Source organism: Micromys minutus (assembly GCF_963924665.1).
Source record: "Micromys minutus genome assembly, chromosome: 8".
NCBI lineage: Eukaryota > Metazoa > Chordata > Mammalia > Rodentia > Muridae > Micromys > Micromys minutus.
Genome location: NC_137977.1, coordinates 62,182,863 through 62,197,144, shown reverse-complemented (window position 1 = coordinate 62,197,144; position 14,282 = coordinate 62,182,863). Strand labels below are relative to the sequence as shown.

Here is a 14,282-nt window from a genome sequence, read left to right as displayed (position 1 = left end):
GAGTAGCCACAGGTAGTTATACTAGATGGGTCATTATAGCACAGTTTGTCTTATCTAGGTGGACATATGGTATCATATCAATTTATTATGTGATGTGGTGTTTTCCTTCACATGGTGATGCAACTGAGTTCATGACAAAGGAACTGTAGCGAGACACACCAAGCCCGCCACAGAACTGGATGTGTGGGGTTGGTGTGACAGGGACCTGCCAAAGGAACTGCGAGAGGGTAGCCACGGCTGGGACGAGTTTCCAGCTAACAGAGAGACAGCTAGGAGGAAGACTAGCCAAGGGGGTGGCCACAGCTGCAACTGGCGGCAGCTGAAATGAATAAACCCCAATAATGCCATACGACTCTATGATGCTAGCTAATATTGAGGGTTTATTCATTTTCTGAAATATTTACCACAACAAAATACCTTTGAAAACCAGTGTCATCAGATTGATTCAGACAAAGAGCTTAAACACACCAGACCTTAGACTGGTTGGCCTTAAAGAAAGACTGCTGGATAATTATGGGGAGATTCTACATTTCACATTCACTGACACCAAAAGCCAAGACACAGGAGAGGCTTAACCAGCAAGACACCCACCAGTCATGTTTAGAGCCAAGGTCAAGTGTGCAAGAGTTTCAGAAATGCGTATGGTGGGTGCTAGCCTTTACAGCCATTATCACACTGGACCTCACTGTCACCTGTTCCAGTTACAGTGCAGAACAAGGAAGGCCAGAGCAACCTCTCTGCCCCACGTGTGCACAGGGTGGTGGGCAGTGCCTGGAGAGGCAGAGGCACTTCCATGGAGGCCAACTCTCCCATCTTGTTCCTGGGAAGCTGCAGGAGGCTCTGGAGTCTGTGATGTTCCCCCTTCCACACTGCTCAGCCACAGCCTTGTTTGGTGACAAGGACATCAAGTGCCCACCACTGTCTCTGATGTCATGGGTTTGCACTCTCAAAGTGGACGGTTTTCCTAGCAAAGCCAGGCTTGTCTTTCAGCAGCCAGCAGCCTGTCTGCAGGCAGCCTCTTTGTTCTGAACTGTTACTTATTCTTAAAGACTTAGCCCAGAGCTTCTCACAGAATCTGAAGCAAATAACTCTCAGACGTTAAGCAAGGATGAAAAAGGTGGCACTTTTACCGACCAGTTACAAAGCGAAATAAATTTATTATCAGTCATAAAAATCTACAGTAACCTTCAATCCAGATTCATCACTTACAATCAAAGGTTGATTTTATTGTTTATACTTTTTACAGATAAAATTTACAAATATTATAAACTTCCAAAATTAATTGGTTTTCTAAACTGTATACACTATGACTCAAACATTTCACATTCTAGGATATTGGTAACTTGGTTCTCCTCCGAGAAACCACACAGACACAGTGTTTCCTGGCCTCAGAATCGCTGATGCTTGTTCAATTGTCTACAGCCTCTACAGTTCTCCCGGAGTGAGGAGGACGGGTCTGGAAAGCAGAGAGAAGCAGAAGTGAAGGCTGAGACCGACGTCTGAACAATGACACGTGGTGCCACTGAACAGGGATGTCCTTTATCAGTGTTCCAAGACATGTCTACTAGGCAAGCTTCCAAACTCCCCACTAAATGTATGTCCCATCTTTATTCAAGGCTCTTGGTGGCCACTCATTGACTTCACACAGATATTTCTAGGACTAAACCCATAAAAAGAGAGACATGTTTTAAGCTGGACCTGCAAAACCTATTTGGGGCCATTTTTGAGAAGTATGACTATATTGACAAAAGTCAAATTTTTAACTCTACAGAAGGGACATGAGCAACAGATGTGAAGGGAACAGAGCACTGTGCCAGACAGGTAATGGGGACTCAGCAACGACAGAAGGCACAGAGCCACTCACAAAAAGCCAAATTTCTCAAATTCCCCTGACCAAGCTCCTCCTCTCTGGACATGCGTTCCAGCACGTCCATCAGCTTCATCTAAATTTTCCTAAGGAGGAAGTACAAAGTCCCCAGTGTCCCTTGACAGTAGGGCCGCCAGAGAGCTCGGACTTATAGCAAGAGTTGGGAATTTCACATAGACAGGGCCAATAAAACACTGTGAACGAAGAGACCCAAGGGATTCTAGTGCCCTGGCAGCTGCCGTCAGTGCTGTGTGTGTTCCCCCTACAAGGACAAAACCAGATACACCCGAGCACAGTACCGCTGGCACAGAGCACGCTGCCACAACCAGAGGATGTGTCACCATCTGTGCTGTCCACTGTGGTCAGGGTGTTCTGTTTCTTGCGATGCTCTTGATACGCACCCCACACTGCCCCACCCTTGTGATCACCCTCACCCCCCTTCAGCCACCTACGTGCTCAGGGGACAGGTGTATGCCACCACTCCTGAACTAACCCAGTGTATTATCTCTGCTCTAAGAGAAAAGTAGATAACATACTACTTTTAAGCTGGTGTGTTTCCTCACACTGGAGAAATCAGAATATTTACATTGGAAGAATCCAATAGAGTTCAAAAGAGGTCATGACTCCCAAAGAGGTCTCATGCCTCGAAAAGTGGTGAGATCTGGCATAGGAAGGAGTCTTGACATTTAAACAAAACACGGAATCCTAAGTGCAGATAGATACCAAAACCCTGTCTGTTGTTCGGAGAGAGCTGACAGGCACAGTCCCCAAATGTGAGTGGTTCTAGACTCAAGGGGAACTTAGTTACACTTGTGGAAGTACTTTCACACTAAAATGGCTGCTGGACAGTAAGAGATAAGCACACACTCAGGACTATCTGATGCCTCCCAATTGCACTTCAGTCGATTCCAGGCAAAACTGAGCCCTGTGGTGAAACTGAGCAAAGACACACGCACAACAGCACAGCTAATGTAAACACAGGGGCAACACGGCACTTCGAGGGCTTCAGCCTCACTACCGGATGTTGTCCAGATAATGCACTTCTGGATAAAGATGGTTAACAAAAAGGGCCAGGAAGCTTTTCCCATCCTGAAGGCAGTGGCCAGGATGCCTTATAAACTGGACAGCATGCAGAATCTGGTCCTGGTACTCCACATACTGCTTATTCAGCGTCATGGACTCAAGACCTGTCAGCACCTGGAAGACAGGAATGATGACATGACTTATTGCAGTCATCCACACCACCTGACCGCCACAGGGCGGCGCTTACTACTGCTGTGTAGTTCCCGGGAGCCTTGAGAGAAGGGAGCAGGAGGCGGTAGACGAGGCTACATGAAACTTCTCTGACCTCCGAAGCCTTCTCTCTTATATGCTGTTATTTCCCAGCCTTTCCTTGCCAAGAGACACGGCAACATCCAGGCTAGAGTTCCGACCATTGCCCACCTTACTCCTGTCCTCCCTGGGCCATCAGTGGGCTCTTCCTCACCAGATCCCTCTCTGCCCAGAACCCAGCGGAAAACCACAGGCATCAGCTGCACCTCACAGGGTAGAGTACCACCGGGTTTGTTCTTAGGGTACACCATCACAGGAAACAGTAGGTAAAATCCCAAACATGGCACCTGCTAAGTGCTGCTGGGAGCAAACTGTAAGGTGTCCAACGCCACTCACAAGCCAAGTTCCTCCACAGACAGAGCAGACTCAAGGAAATACGTGCCCATAACCCTCATCAACAGAAAAATAAAAACATTCTCTAACTGTATAACTTCCTTTCCCCCCTTCTTTCACTGTAAAACAAAGAAAAACATGGAGAAAACAAAGCTCGCAAATAGTGATCCAAGGAGGTGGGAAGTTGTGTTTGCCAAATGTTTGCCAAACTCAGTCACCCATGGGGTTCAGAAGATGTGCCCATAACCCCTAACCCAAGAACAGCCATTACACATGGAGAGCCCTGCCTCCCCTCCCTCCAGCTTTGGGAACCCCCAGCATTAAATATATATTATATAAATAATACAATAAATAATAAATAAATAAATAATATACATATGAATTTGCTTGGTTCAGAAGAGAAAGAGGGAGATTTTTTTCTTTAGTAAGATGAACAAGCTAGAAGCTTAGAAATAAATTACCAAGTCAGCCCTAAGCACAACTTAGGCCTGAAAAAACTTTTATATATATATATATATATATATATATATATATATATATATATATACATACATACATATATATATGGGGTTTCCTCAAATACACTATATATAAATTTCACTGACTCCCCATCTGCCCACACAGGGCTCACCGACCCATCTTTGAGGCCTCATGAAAACATCAGAAACTTCAACAGTAGTTTGAGACAGGGTCTCTCTATGTAGCCCTAGCTGTCCTGAAACACTATGGTGACCAGGTTGGCCTTGAACTTAGAGATCCCAGAGTGCTGGGATCAGAGGTGCCTGCCACCACACCCAACTCTGGATCCTCACATGCCCTGAGCTCTTGCCATACAGACATCCTGCAGAGTGGGACATGGGCATCCTGGAGACAGACCAGTGTGAACTGGAACAGACTTCCTAGCGCCTCCCACCCCCTCTCTCATCACCACTCTGTGCTCCAGGGTTGTTAGGAGGATGGAAGGAGAGCCCAGCAGGAACAATCACTCAAGGACAGCAACCACTCTCACTGTTTCAAGGATGGCTCTCTACCCGGTCAGCCAGCTAGCGAGGAGAACACAAGTTACAGGGACCTGTAGCCAGCCATGTGTTCAGTGTACACTGTAACTTCTAATAGCCACCATTTGGCTGGTTCCTAAGCACCAGTCTGCAGTGGTCACTCTTCAGTCTTGTGGAACAGGGACTATTTGGTTGCACAGGAAACCAGCCAACTGCCATTCACATCAAGTGAGCCATATTCTGGGCAGTGTCAGTCCTGGTATCAGGAAGCTCACTTATCACATCCTCCTGTGCCAAACAACCCCAGACCAGCTTGCCTGGACTGGCCTCTTCATTGATCTAAGCTTGTACCTAGAAAACGCAGTTTGAGATCTACACTGAACACACCAAGGAACCAGCCCGGTGCTACTTCAGCATCCCAGGCCTGGACAGTACAGGTTAGATCTGCCACCCCCTTCTAAGGAGGTGCACCAGGAAACTTACAACTTTAAGGCTTTGTTACTGACCTGCTGAGCTTTTGGAGTGAGATGTAATTCAGAGCTAGGCTTCAGACGAATCTGGTCTTCTGCAGGCACCTGAACTGACAGGAAGGCGGCCATGCTTCGAGCAACCACTCGGAACCTCGGATGTCAGCAAAAGGTCAGAGGTGAGAGATGACTAAAGTGAGCATTTAAAAGTACAAGCCCTACTTCCTGTTCCATTCAGCACTGGACTTCTATAGGTGGCAGCTACCTGACAGCCCACAGAGCAGAGCAGAGCAGGAGCTTCCTCACCTGTTGGACAAAGGTGATTTCCGGCCCAGCCCAATTGCCCCCAGAATCCCAGAGCTGAGCCTCTCCTCGGCCATGATGCTCTGCCTGTTCTGCAGCATGAGCAGGATCCGGATGACTGACTCTGTCAGGACCGAGTCGTTCTGCTCCAGCTGAATCAGAGACAGCTGCAGGATTTGATGCCACCATAGAAGCAGCTTTGCTTCTTCCTGTGCAGAGCTGGGGGGCGGGGAGAGGAGCAAATGAAATGTAAGAACTTTCCCACTCATTTAACAGAAACACACATTTGAGTTTTAAAGAAGGGAGACATTTACTACTCTAAATCGCATGCCAGGACCAGGGGATGCTTGCCTGGCAACCTGCGTTTGAGCCTCAGGACCCACACGGAGGAAGCAGAGAACAAACTGTTCTGTTACTACGCAGATACACCATGGTTCACATGGACCCACAAGTGTATACACACATATACACAAAATAAATGAAAACAAAATTTAAGAGATTTAGCAAAATGTTAATAAAGCAACAGTGCTGTGAGAGCTGCCACACCCCAAACATTTGCACGCCGTTCACTGGGCTGCATGTCCTGTCACTTGATCCTTACTGGAAGAAAACCGGAGGCTGGTGCCTCAAATAAAGTATCTGCTCGGAAATTAGCTCAGCAAGCTGTAAGTCTTTCCCAAGCACAGGCTACTGCCCCTGAAAGGCCTGTGACTCTCACACAGCCCTGGGTTCTGCGCCTTATGTGGGAACCCCACAGTTGGAGGCAGCCAGTGGGCAAGCACACCTTGGGTACACCTGCTCCAGCCACTTGTTGAGGGTGAGAAGCACTTTCATCTCGTTCTTCACAGTCTGCTCACTGTTTAGACACTGAAGCAGGTAGACATAGAGAGTCAAACAACTCCCGAGGGCTAGGCACTCCCGCAGAAACTCTTGCATGGTGAGCTCAGGAACTTGAAGGGACACCAGAATGGGGCCCCATCCTAAATTTTGATCAAGGGAGCCTAAGAAAAGAACGCCGAGAGGAAATATCAATATATATTCATGTCCCCAAGAACCTAATGACTGTTTTCATTTTAGCCTCATGTAAGACATTGTTTCTCAGAGTGTGCCTAGAGGCCAGAAAAGTTCAAGGTGAAGCTTCAACTAGAAAGCCAGATGCTATGCTACTAGAGAAGGGTCACAAAGATTTGGAACTCAGGACTGTGTATCTCTGAAGTACCTTTCCCATTATACGGCGACCATTAACAACTACAGAGCACCAAAGAGTTTCAACTTTAATCAATGCTTAGGTTTTTCTAACTAATAAATCCAGTCTCTCACAAGCATTTCTACTTACTAAAGCAGCTCATAGTCTAGTGGAAACCATCTTGAATTTTAGAAACACAAATGAACTGAGTTCTCCGCCTTTGGGAGGAGTGAGGGCCCACAGTGATACAGAGCACCTCTGGGATAGGCATGTCCTGGAACCTCACTCTGGTGTAAATTTTACATTTGAGTATCAGACTTGAGAAGAGCTGTTCTGATAATTACCATCTCCAGAGTCTGGTGGCAGGAAAAAGGAACAATAAAAGGAGGAGGATCAGGAAAAAGCGATCCGCTTACGATAGCTTTAAAATTAAAAGTATGACGAGAGGCCTGGCAAGATGGCTCAGTGGTTAAGAACACTGGCTGCTCTTCCAGAGGACCTGCGTTCAATTCTCAGCACCCACAGGGCAGCTCACCATCATCTGTAATTCCAGCTCCAAGCGATCCAGTGCCCTCTTCAGGCCTATGTGGCACCAGGCACAGATGTGTTATACATAAAGACATGCAGGTAATACATATATGTAACACTAATACATATAAAATGTGAAAAAATAAATTCTACTAAAAAGCATGGCAAAGAGAAATAAAAAGATCTTTATAAAAATTCCTTTTACCGAAAGTGGTAAGAAAAAAAGAAATGACTATCATTATATACATTCTGACTTACGGCATTTGTTTTAAAAACTGACTTTGCTATCATAATATGGTTGGTCTGATACTCTGAAAATGTAAAAAGCAAATTAGATTTTTCTCTCTTGAAACATATAATTGAACTTAAAAGACATGGGCCATGTGTTCTATGTTGACTAGCTCTTTATAGAAAAAAAAAATCTATTTCTATCACATATATATCTACAAATGTATGTGTATGTATGCATGTATGCATGTGTATACGGTGTGTGTTTATGTATGTCTATGCAGGTGTGTATGTACATGTATGCATATGTATTTGTGTGTGCGTGTGTCATGTGAAGAATTCCTGGCAGAAAGAATTATAACAGTATCCTGTCTTTTGGAAGAGTGAGAAGCTGTCCATGACTTCCTGGGACTGGCCGATGCAGTGAGAACAGAAGGTGACGTCCTCTTACTTTCCTTGAAGTACGCAGTGATGCAGGCTTCTGTGGTCTCCGCCATGTGGCGGACCGACGCCAGGCTCTGGCAGGCTGCTGTTAAAAGGGGCAGCACTACCAACCCATGCACTTTTTGGGCAATCCAGGTCCGAATACTGACACCAAGAAATTCTGCTGTCGGAACAGTTGTACTGTTCATCATCATTAGGACTTCCGTAAAAAGGCTGCTGAGAGCCATGTGGCGGGTCTGGCTGTCCATGTCTAAAGGCAAAGACAGACACACACTCAGACCTCTGGGTCAGGGACAGGAAAGTAGTCATGAGAACAACAGTTCTTATCTCAGCTGCTGTCCAGGGCCTTCACACTCCTAGAGTCTGACTGCAAAGGAGCAGCGGGGAGGGTCTGATGACGCCTGTATTTTATGAATAGAATGTGACACATAAACACACTGTAAGAGGGAAATCAGAAACGTCTACAAGTTCCCTAAAGTATGTGAGAGAAAGACACCTTAGTGAGGAGATATGGGGTTTCTTCCTACAGCCCCTCTCCATTCCTTTCAGATATCTGCCAGCTCACAGAACCACCCTCTCACAAGGTGGCCCCGGTGACTCAGCTGAGCTATCTTTGTTACCCTTCCTGTCCTCTAGTCCTCTTTTCCCAGACTTACTCTTAGGCCTGCTGCAACCTGTTAGTAGGAGCCCCCTCCTCCCACCTCAACCTCAGCTCCTGGGGGAATTCCACCTCTTGGTGCAGACCCTGGTCTCTCCAGCTCTTTCCTGCTTTTCTTTTCTTCTAGCCCATCTCCATCTTCTTTTGAGACACCCACTCACAGGGACTCTGCTAGAGACCCAGTCACCACACTTGGCCGAGATGGGCAATGGTAACCGAAGAACAAAACACATACCCAACAAAGAGAAGACCAGATAGCCACACCAAGAAACACTTCAAGCATCTAACTTCGGACACCTAGATCCCAGCACAAAACACACATACGAAGAGCCAAGATAATATTTATCCTCCAGAAGCCAACAACTCTATTGTAACAGACTGGAAAAAAAGTAATTTAGCTGAAACATAAGACAAGAACTCCAAAATAGCCATTATGAATATGTCCAAAAGCCTTAAAGAGGAAATGGTCAATTCCTTAATGAAGACTGAAAACACAAACAGTTGGCTGGAATAAGGAAAGCAATTTACAACATGATAGCAGAATTTAGCAAAGAAATCAAATCACTAAGAAACCCCAAACTATAACAAAACGGGAAGTGAGAAGCTTAGATGTCAGACAAAGAGCTTGGAAGGAAGCCTCAGCAAGAGGCTAAAGGACATGGAGAGAGAATGCAGCTCTTGAAGAAGAAATAGATAGCTCAGTCAAAGAAAAATTTTAAATCTAAAAAAAAGAAAAAAAATGCAGAAAATCTGGGCCACTATGAAAACACCAAACCTGTGGATAATAAGAACAGAGGAAGAAGAAAAAACTAAGGTAAAAGGCTCAAAAATATTGTTATCAAAATTTCCCCAATTTAAAGAAAGAGATTTCCTATCAAGAAGCCTACTGAACACCAAGTAGAAAGAGACGCCCATGAAATGTTACAATCAAAACACCAACTGCACAAAAGGGAAAAGATCAAATCACACAGAAAGGAAGGAGCAATAGTAAACACCCGACTCCTCAATGGGAGCTACCAGAGGAGGAAGGAAACCCCACTCCAGCTACAAACTGTTGAAGGTTTGGTCTTTTGCTAGATAATGTAATGTTAACTGCAGGCCCCCTAGGTTGCCCCAGAGGCTTGTAGACCCAAGTGACTGACACTATGTGACCCCCCAAGTTATTTCTGATTTGTAAATAAAGATTCCTGCAGCCTATAGGTGGACAGAATTGAGATGGGGGGGCTGGGCATTAGAGGAGATCATGACGAGAGAGAGAAAAGAAGGTGAGGAGGAAGAGACAACAAAGCCTAGGAGTCCAGAAAACATGGCCCCGAAGGCTGGCCAACTGGAGTTAAGAACAGCCCAGATGAAACCTAGTAAGTGATAACTCAGGGTTATAGATAGGAAATAGATTTAAACAGCATAGAGGGTAGACATCTGCCCAGCTCTAATGCTGATTAAGGCTTATTAAAAATATAAAGGTTGTATGTATGTTTTATCTGGGAACTAAATGGTCAAAGGTGGGGTAGAAACCCCAAATTTCTAGTAACCAGGTGGATCTGTCTTTCTCAGATTTAAGGTTCACTCATGGAGCTCATGCTTGCGTGACCAAGAACCTGAAACTAGATAGATCGTAGCCCTACTATTATTACTCTGCTAAAGTAACCTAGCAATAAAATGACTTCTGATGACATACTGATATGTCAGACCAGTGTGTGGCTCAACACTCATCAGAGAAGCCTCTTCTTGCAGTAGATGGTAATTAACAACTGGACAATGTGCAGAGTGTGAAGGACTTTAGAGCAGTCAATGCTAAATGGGGTGTCTTCATCAAACCCTTCTCCTCAAGGCTTGGGGATTTATACAGAAGAGGAGGTGGAAAGACTGTAAGAGCCAAAGATTGTACATGACTCCAAGGCAACAATATCAAACAGACACAACAGGACTGATACACATATAATCTCAAAGACTATGTCAGTACACCTAAGACCTGAACAGGTTCAAGCCAGATGAGGTCCCAGCACTGAGAGGAAGAAGAATTGCAGGGGTCCCACCCTAACACAGAAGCTATTTGCAATTGATACCTGCTGGCAAGAGGAAAATCAATTTCCTCCAGTGGAGTGCCCCCAGGTTTATCAACCACACTGCAGGGCAGGCCCCAAGTTCAGGAATAGTTGGTCAACCTCAAATGAACTTCATGGGTTTTCATGGTGGGCTTTTGTTTCATTTGGTTTGTTTAAGCACTTTCTGTTTTACTGATTTGTTTTGATTTTTGGTTTGGAGTTTTTTGTTTTTCATTTTCAAAGAAGAATGTAAAGTTGTGTAAGTAGGGGGTGGGGAGGACCTGGGAGGAGTTGGAAAAGGGAACAAAACATGATCAAAACATATTATATAAGTGTTTTAATTAAAATAATAAGACATATATGTTGAGATGGTATGAAAAAAACTGACTTAGTCTGCATTTTCCAGCCTTTGCTCATAGAAAAAAATAAAGCATGTAACTCTCAGATCTCAGCCGTGTGGCAAACTCCAGAGCCCCTACCTCCATCCTCACTCCCACCACGCTCCATATTTGGTGGTAATTTACATAAAATATGGATTACTTAAAATTAAGCATAAAAATAAGGAAATCCCCCTTTTAAGATTCCTAATAATCGCTGTTTTATCTCCTTAGTTTTCACACAGCGGACAGGCTGGTAATACTAATGGTCATTTCAGAAGGACACGGGGCCAGAGGTGACAGGGGTGGAGAGCATTACTTGAAAACAGAAACTGTGTCTCGCTCACTGAACAAGAATGCTTTTTGCTCATTATTTATTTTCAGTTACCTTGAATAAGGTAAAGTTTTTGTATTAGACCAGAACTGAGGCTTGCTTATTTCTCACAAGACTTGGTATTTGTGAGAATGGTAAGCTCTGGAAGTCCTGCCCAGTGAAGCAACCTCAACACGTACAGTGAGAAACTGACGTTACTGGGAAAAACTATTTACAAGTCAAAACTTTAAAACAAAACCGAAGAAACACGCTTGAGAGTGATAACCACTGTGTGCATGTTTTTCATGCATTTCTGAGCATAAACATTCTTGATAATAAAAGCCTCACTTCAGTTTCAAATGAATAGCAGCAGCAATTTTAATTTATGATGAGTACTCTGCAGACAGATCCAAGCCTGCCTCAGCCTTCCTACTCAGGATCAAAGCCAACAGATAACCTTCCATGAGCCACACATGACTACTAGTGCCAGCTCTCCAGCACACCCTCACCAGACTCAACTTCACTGCGCTCCCAGGTCCTTCCAGCACACCCTTCCTAGGTAGGGCGTCACTAGACCCCAGTTCTCATGGTCCCCCGTGACCAACCCGAGCTCCCACAGTGCTTCCTGACTTATTTTTCTTTTGGTTTTCTTAGAGTGTACTATCTCACATGAGCTCAAAACAGTAGGATCAACTTACACTCGCCCATTTTCACACAGGAGCACGCCTTGAGCTTCCATGTGCTTACACAGGCTCTTCTTCGGCTCCCACGTGAGGCAGGACTGCGTCTTAATGGTTCTGTTCTCAACCTTCTAATGCTCCAACCCTATAACAGCTTCTCATGCTGTGCTGACCCCAACCATAACATTATTCATATGAGTCATACTGTAAATATCTGATGTGCGACCTCTATGAGGAGGTTATTCGTGCCCACGACCTCTATGAGGAGGTTATTCGTGCCCACAGGGGCTGCCTCATAGGCTGAGAGCCGCTGCTTTAGCCCCGAGTGCCCGCCCACCTTCACCACGTCTCAGTCTTCACTTCCAGCCTCAAGCTTCCTTATCTTTTATCATTCTACCAAAAATTATAATTTCGGTGGGTTTATGTCGTTTTTATTGAACATTCTTGGTTACGTTTGGTAGAAGTAACTGGCAGGCTGTCTATTCACCAGCTGGCAACAAATTAAAGGTCTTAACAAACCAGCAGGTGACTCTGAACTCCTATGTAAAAGCTGACCCCCTCCTCACAATCTCCTGTCACCTTGTCATTTAATGTGTTTATGCAGCTTTAACCTCAGCCCAAGTCACTTCACATGTACATCTGCCAGAGTCAACCTCTCCAGTTTTAACCCTGCTGCCTGCCTCAGGGCTGGCCCTGCCGTCCAGATCACTGACCGTCTGGATCTGGAACATGTGGCCTTCAGCCCCTCCCTCGGCTCATGAAGTCTAAGATGGAGAAAGAATCCCTGTCTGCATGAGCATAGGGTTTCCACTGGTCACTTACCAGGTGGGTTAAAGACAATGATATCATCCAAAAGCTTAGATATTTCTTGCTCTAGTGCTGGGAAGGTGATTTTTCCATTCTGTTCCAGGGCACTGAGAAACTGAACCATCTGGTGAGTGAAAGCCTGGCATTTTGGAATTATGTCCTGACAAAAAAAAAGGGGGTGGGGATCAATCAAATGAACTAAGCAGGACATGTTAGCTGAATACTCCCCAGGAGCACAGCATGGCACCTGGACCTCTACTAAACAGCGAAGGACACGCCTGTGGCCAAGCTGCTCTGCAGGCTAAGACGCTCACATCTGCTCTTTCCAACCCCTCTGACCTTTGCTCAACCTGGGTCATCAAAATTTAATGAAAAAAGTCAGACAAAGGACCTAGGAGGCTGTGAGCACACAGCGACACACACCCCGGCCTTCTCTGCTGAGGACGTCACAAGAGTCATGGCCAACCATACGTGTACATATCTGACTTCCGATCCTAAATAACGCCCCAACTTTTAAATCACTTCTCCAACTTACAACATGCTTCCGGCTGTCAGCAGGAAGAGAAAGTCCTGCAGACACCTTTAGCAGCTTCACAATCAGTTCAGCAGAACAGTCTTTGGCCAGGATGACGGATGGCGGGTAGTGACTGCTGAAATAACCCAGCATGCTCTGGTATGACACGTGATCCACAAGGTGCCATGAGAGCGAGCTTGTCTGTCCAAGGAGGCCCAGCAACGGTGAATCCTAAAAAAAAGGAGGCAGGTTGTTTTAAATTCATTGCCCCGAAACAGATGTCTCTGGTTATTCTGTGGGAAAAGCAGCTTATGTTAAGAACAGAAAGTAGGAAGCAAGGAAGTAGGTACTCAAGTTAGCATCAAGGGAAAGCAATAGTCAAGGTCCCAGCAAAAGAACATGAGTATCTACAAGAATTCAGAAGAAGTCTGGTGCTACAGAGAAACACTTCAAGAAAAACTCAGCAGACTGAAGTAAAAATTAATAAGTTATTCTACTTCAGTGAGCTTCCTTGATTATTTGGAACTAGACTGTGGGCTATCCAAGATAGTAAGCATGCAGATGAAGGTGCAGCTCATATGCCAAGTTAGGGAAACGTCTGAAAACATCATTAGGAGAAAACAACGTGCTAAGAAGCCAAAGATCATCCCAGACCCTCAGACTTACTGTCTCGTCAACTAGCTGAGCCTCCTTTGCTAGTAAAACCATCATGAAAAGGAGGCAGACGACCATGCTCTGAGTTTCAGGAAGGGGGATGGGATTCCAGGCATCAGACAACACACTAACCCAGTTGACTCTGCTAAGTACAGACCCCAAAAACAAGAAACAACTCTTGGGGCTTCCGCGTTCCACCTGAAGTGAAGTGAACAAAAAATATTGTCTTTCCTTAGTTGTTTAATATATCTTGAAAATGGAAATGAGTCAGTATTTCACATTTTTACACATTTTATACATATTTTTAAAAGACTACTTTTCTTCCGATAGTAAATATTCACTGATAATCTCACCTTACATAAACTGAATTGAAGGGTCAGAACTTCCTCTCAGGGTAAGTACACATTCTTGAGCTTGCATATTTGTACTTCACTGCCTACTCTGTAATTCTAAACAGAAGAAAGACCTTCCCTGACCCAACCCAAAGGAAGGTCCCTGCCCCTGAGTCCCTGGAGCTGTGAGTGTTAGGACCTCTGGTGAGCTGGAAC

The 14,282-nt window shown here is 45.1% G+C and overlaps 1 protein-coding gene across 1 annotated transcript in view; it reads right to left on the bottom strand.

Annotated features, from left to right (window-relative positions):
• Nucleotides 1-1,024: 1,024 nt before the first annotated feature.
• The window catches only part of EPG5 (ectopic P-granules 5 autophagy tethering factor), a 92,522-nt gene continuing 79,264 nt past the window's right edge, over nucleotides 1,025-14,282 (bottom strand). The window contains exons 37-44 of the mRNA XM_080919765.1: nucleotides 13,747-13,932; nucleotides 13,102-13,311; nucleotides 12,582-12,726; nucleotides 7,694-7,936; nucleotides 6,085-6,301; nucleotides 5,304-5,519; nucleotides 5,037-5,151; nucleotides 1,025-3,064 (exon numbers count right to left, since the gene is read on the bottom strand). Coding sequence (XP_080775891.1) covers nucleotides 2,882-3,064; nucleotides 5,037-5,151; nucleotides 5,304-5,519; nucleotides 6,085-6,301; nucleotides 7,694-7,936; nucleotides 12,582-12,726; nucleotides 13,102-13,311; nucleotides 13,747-13,932 — 1,515 coding nt within the window. The 3' untranslated portion in view covers nucleotides 1,025-2,881. The remainder of the gene's footprint in view (nucleotides 3,065-5,036; nucleotides 5,152-5,303; nucleotides 5,520-6,084; nucleotides 6,302-7,693; nucleotides 7,937-12,581; nucleotides 12,727-13,101; nucleotides 13,312-13,746; nucleotides 13,933-14,282) is intronic.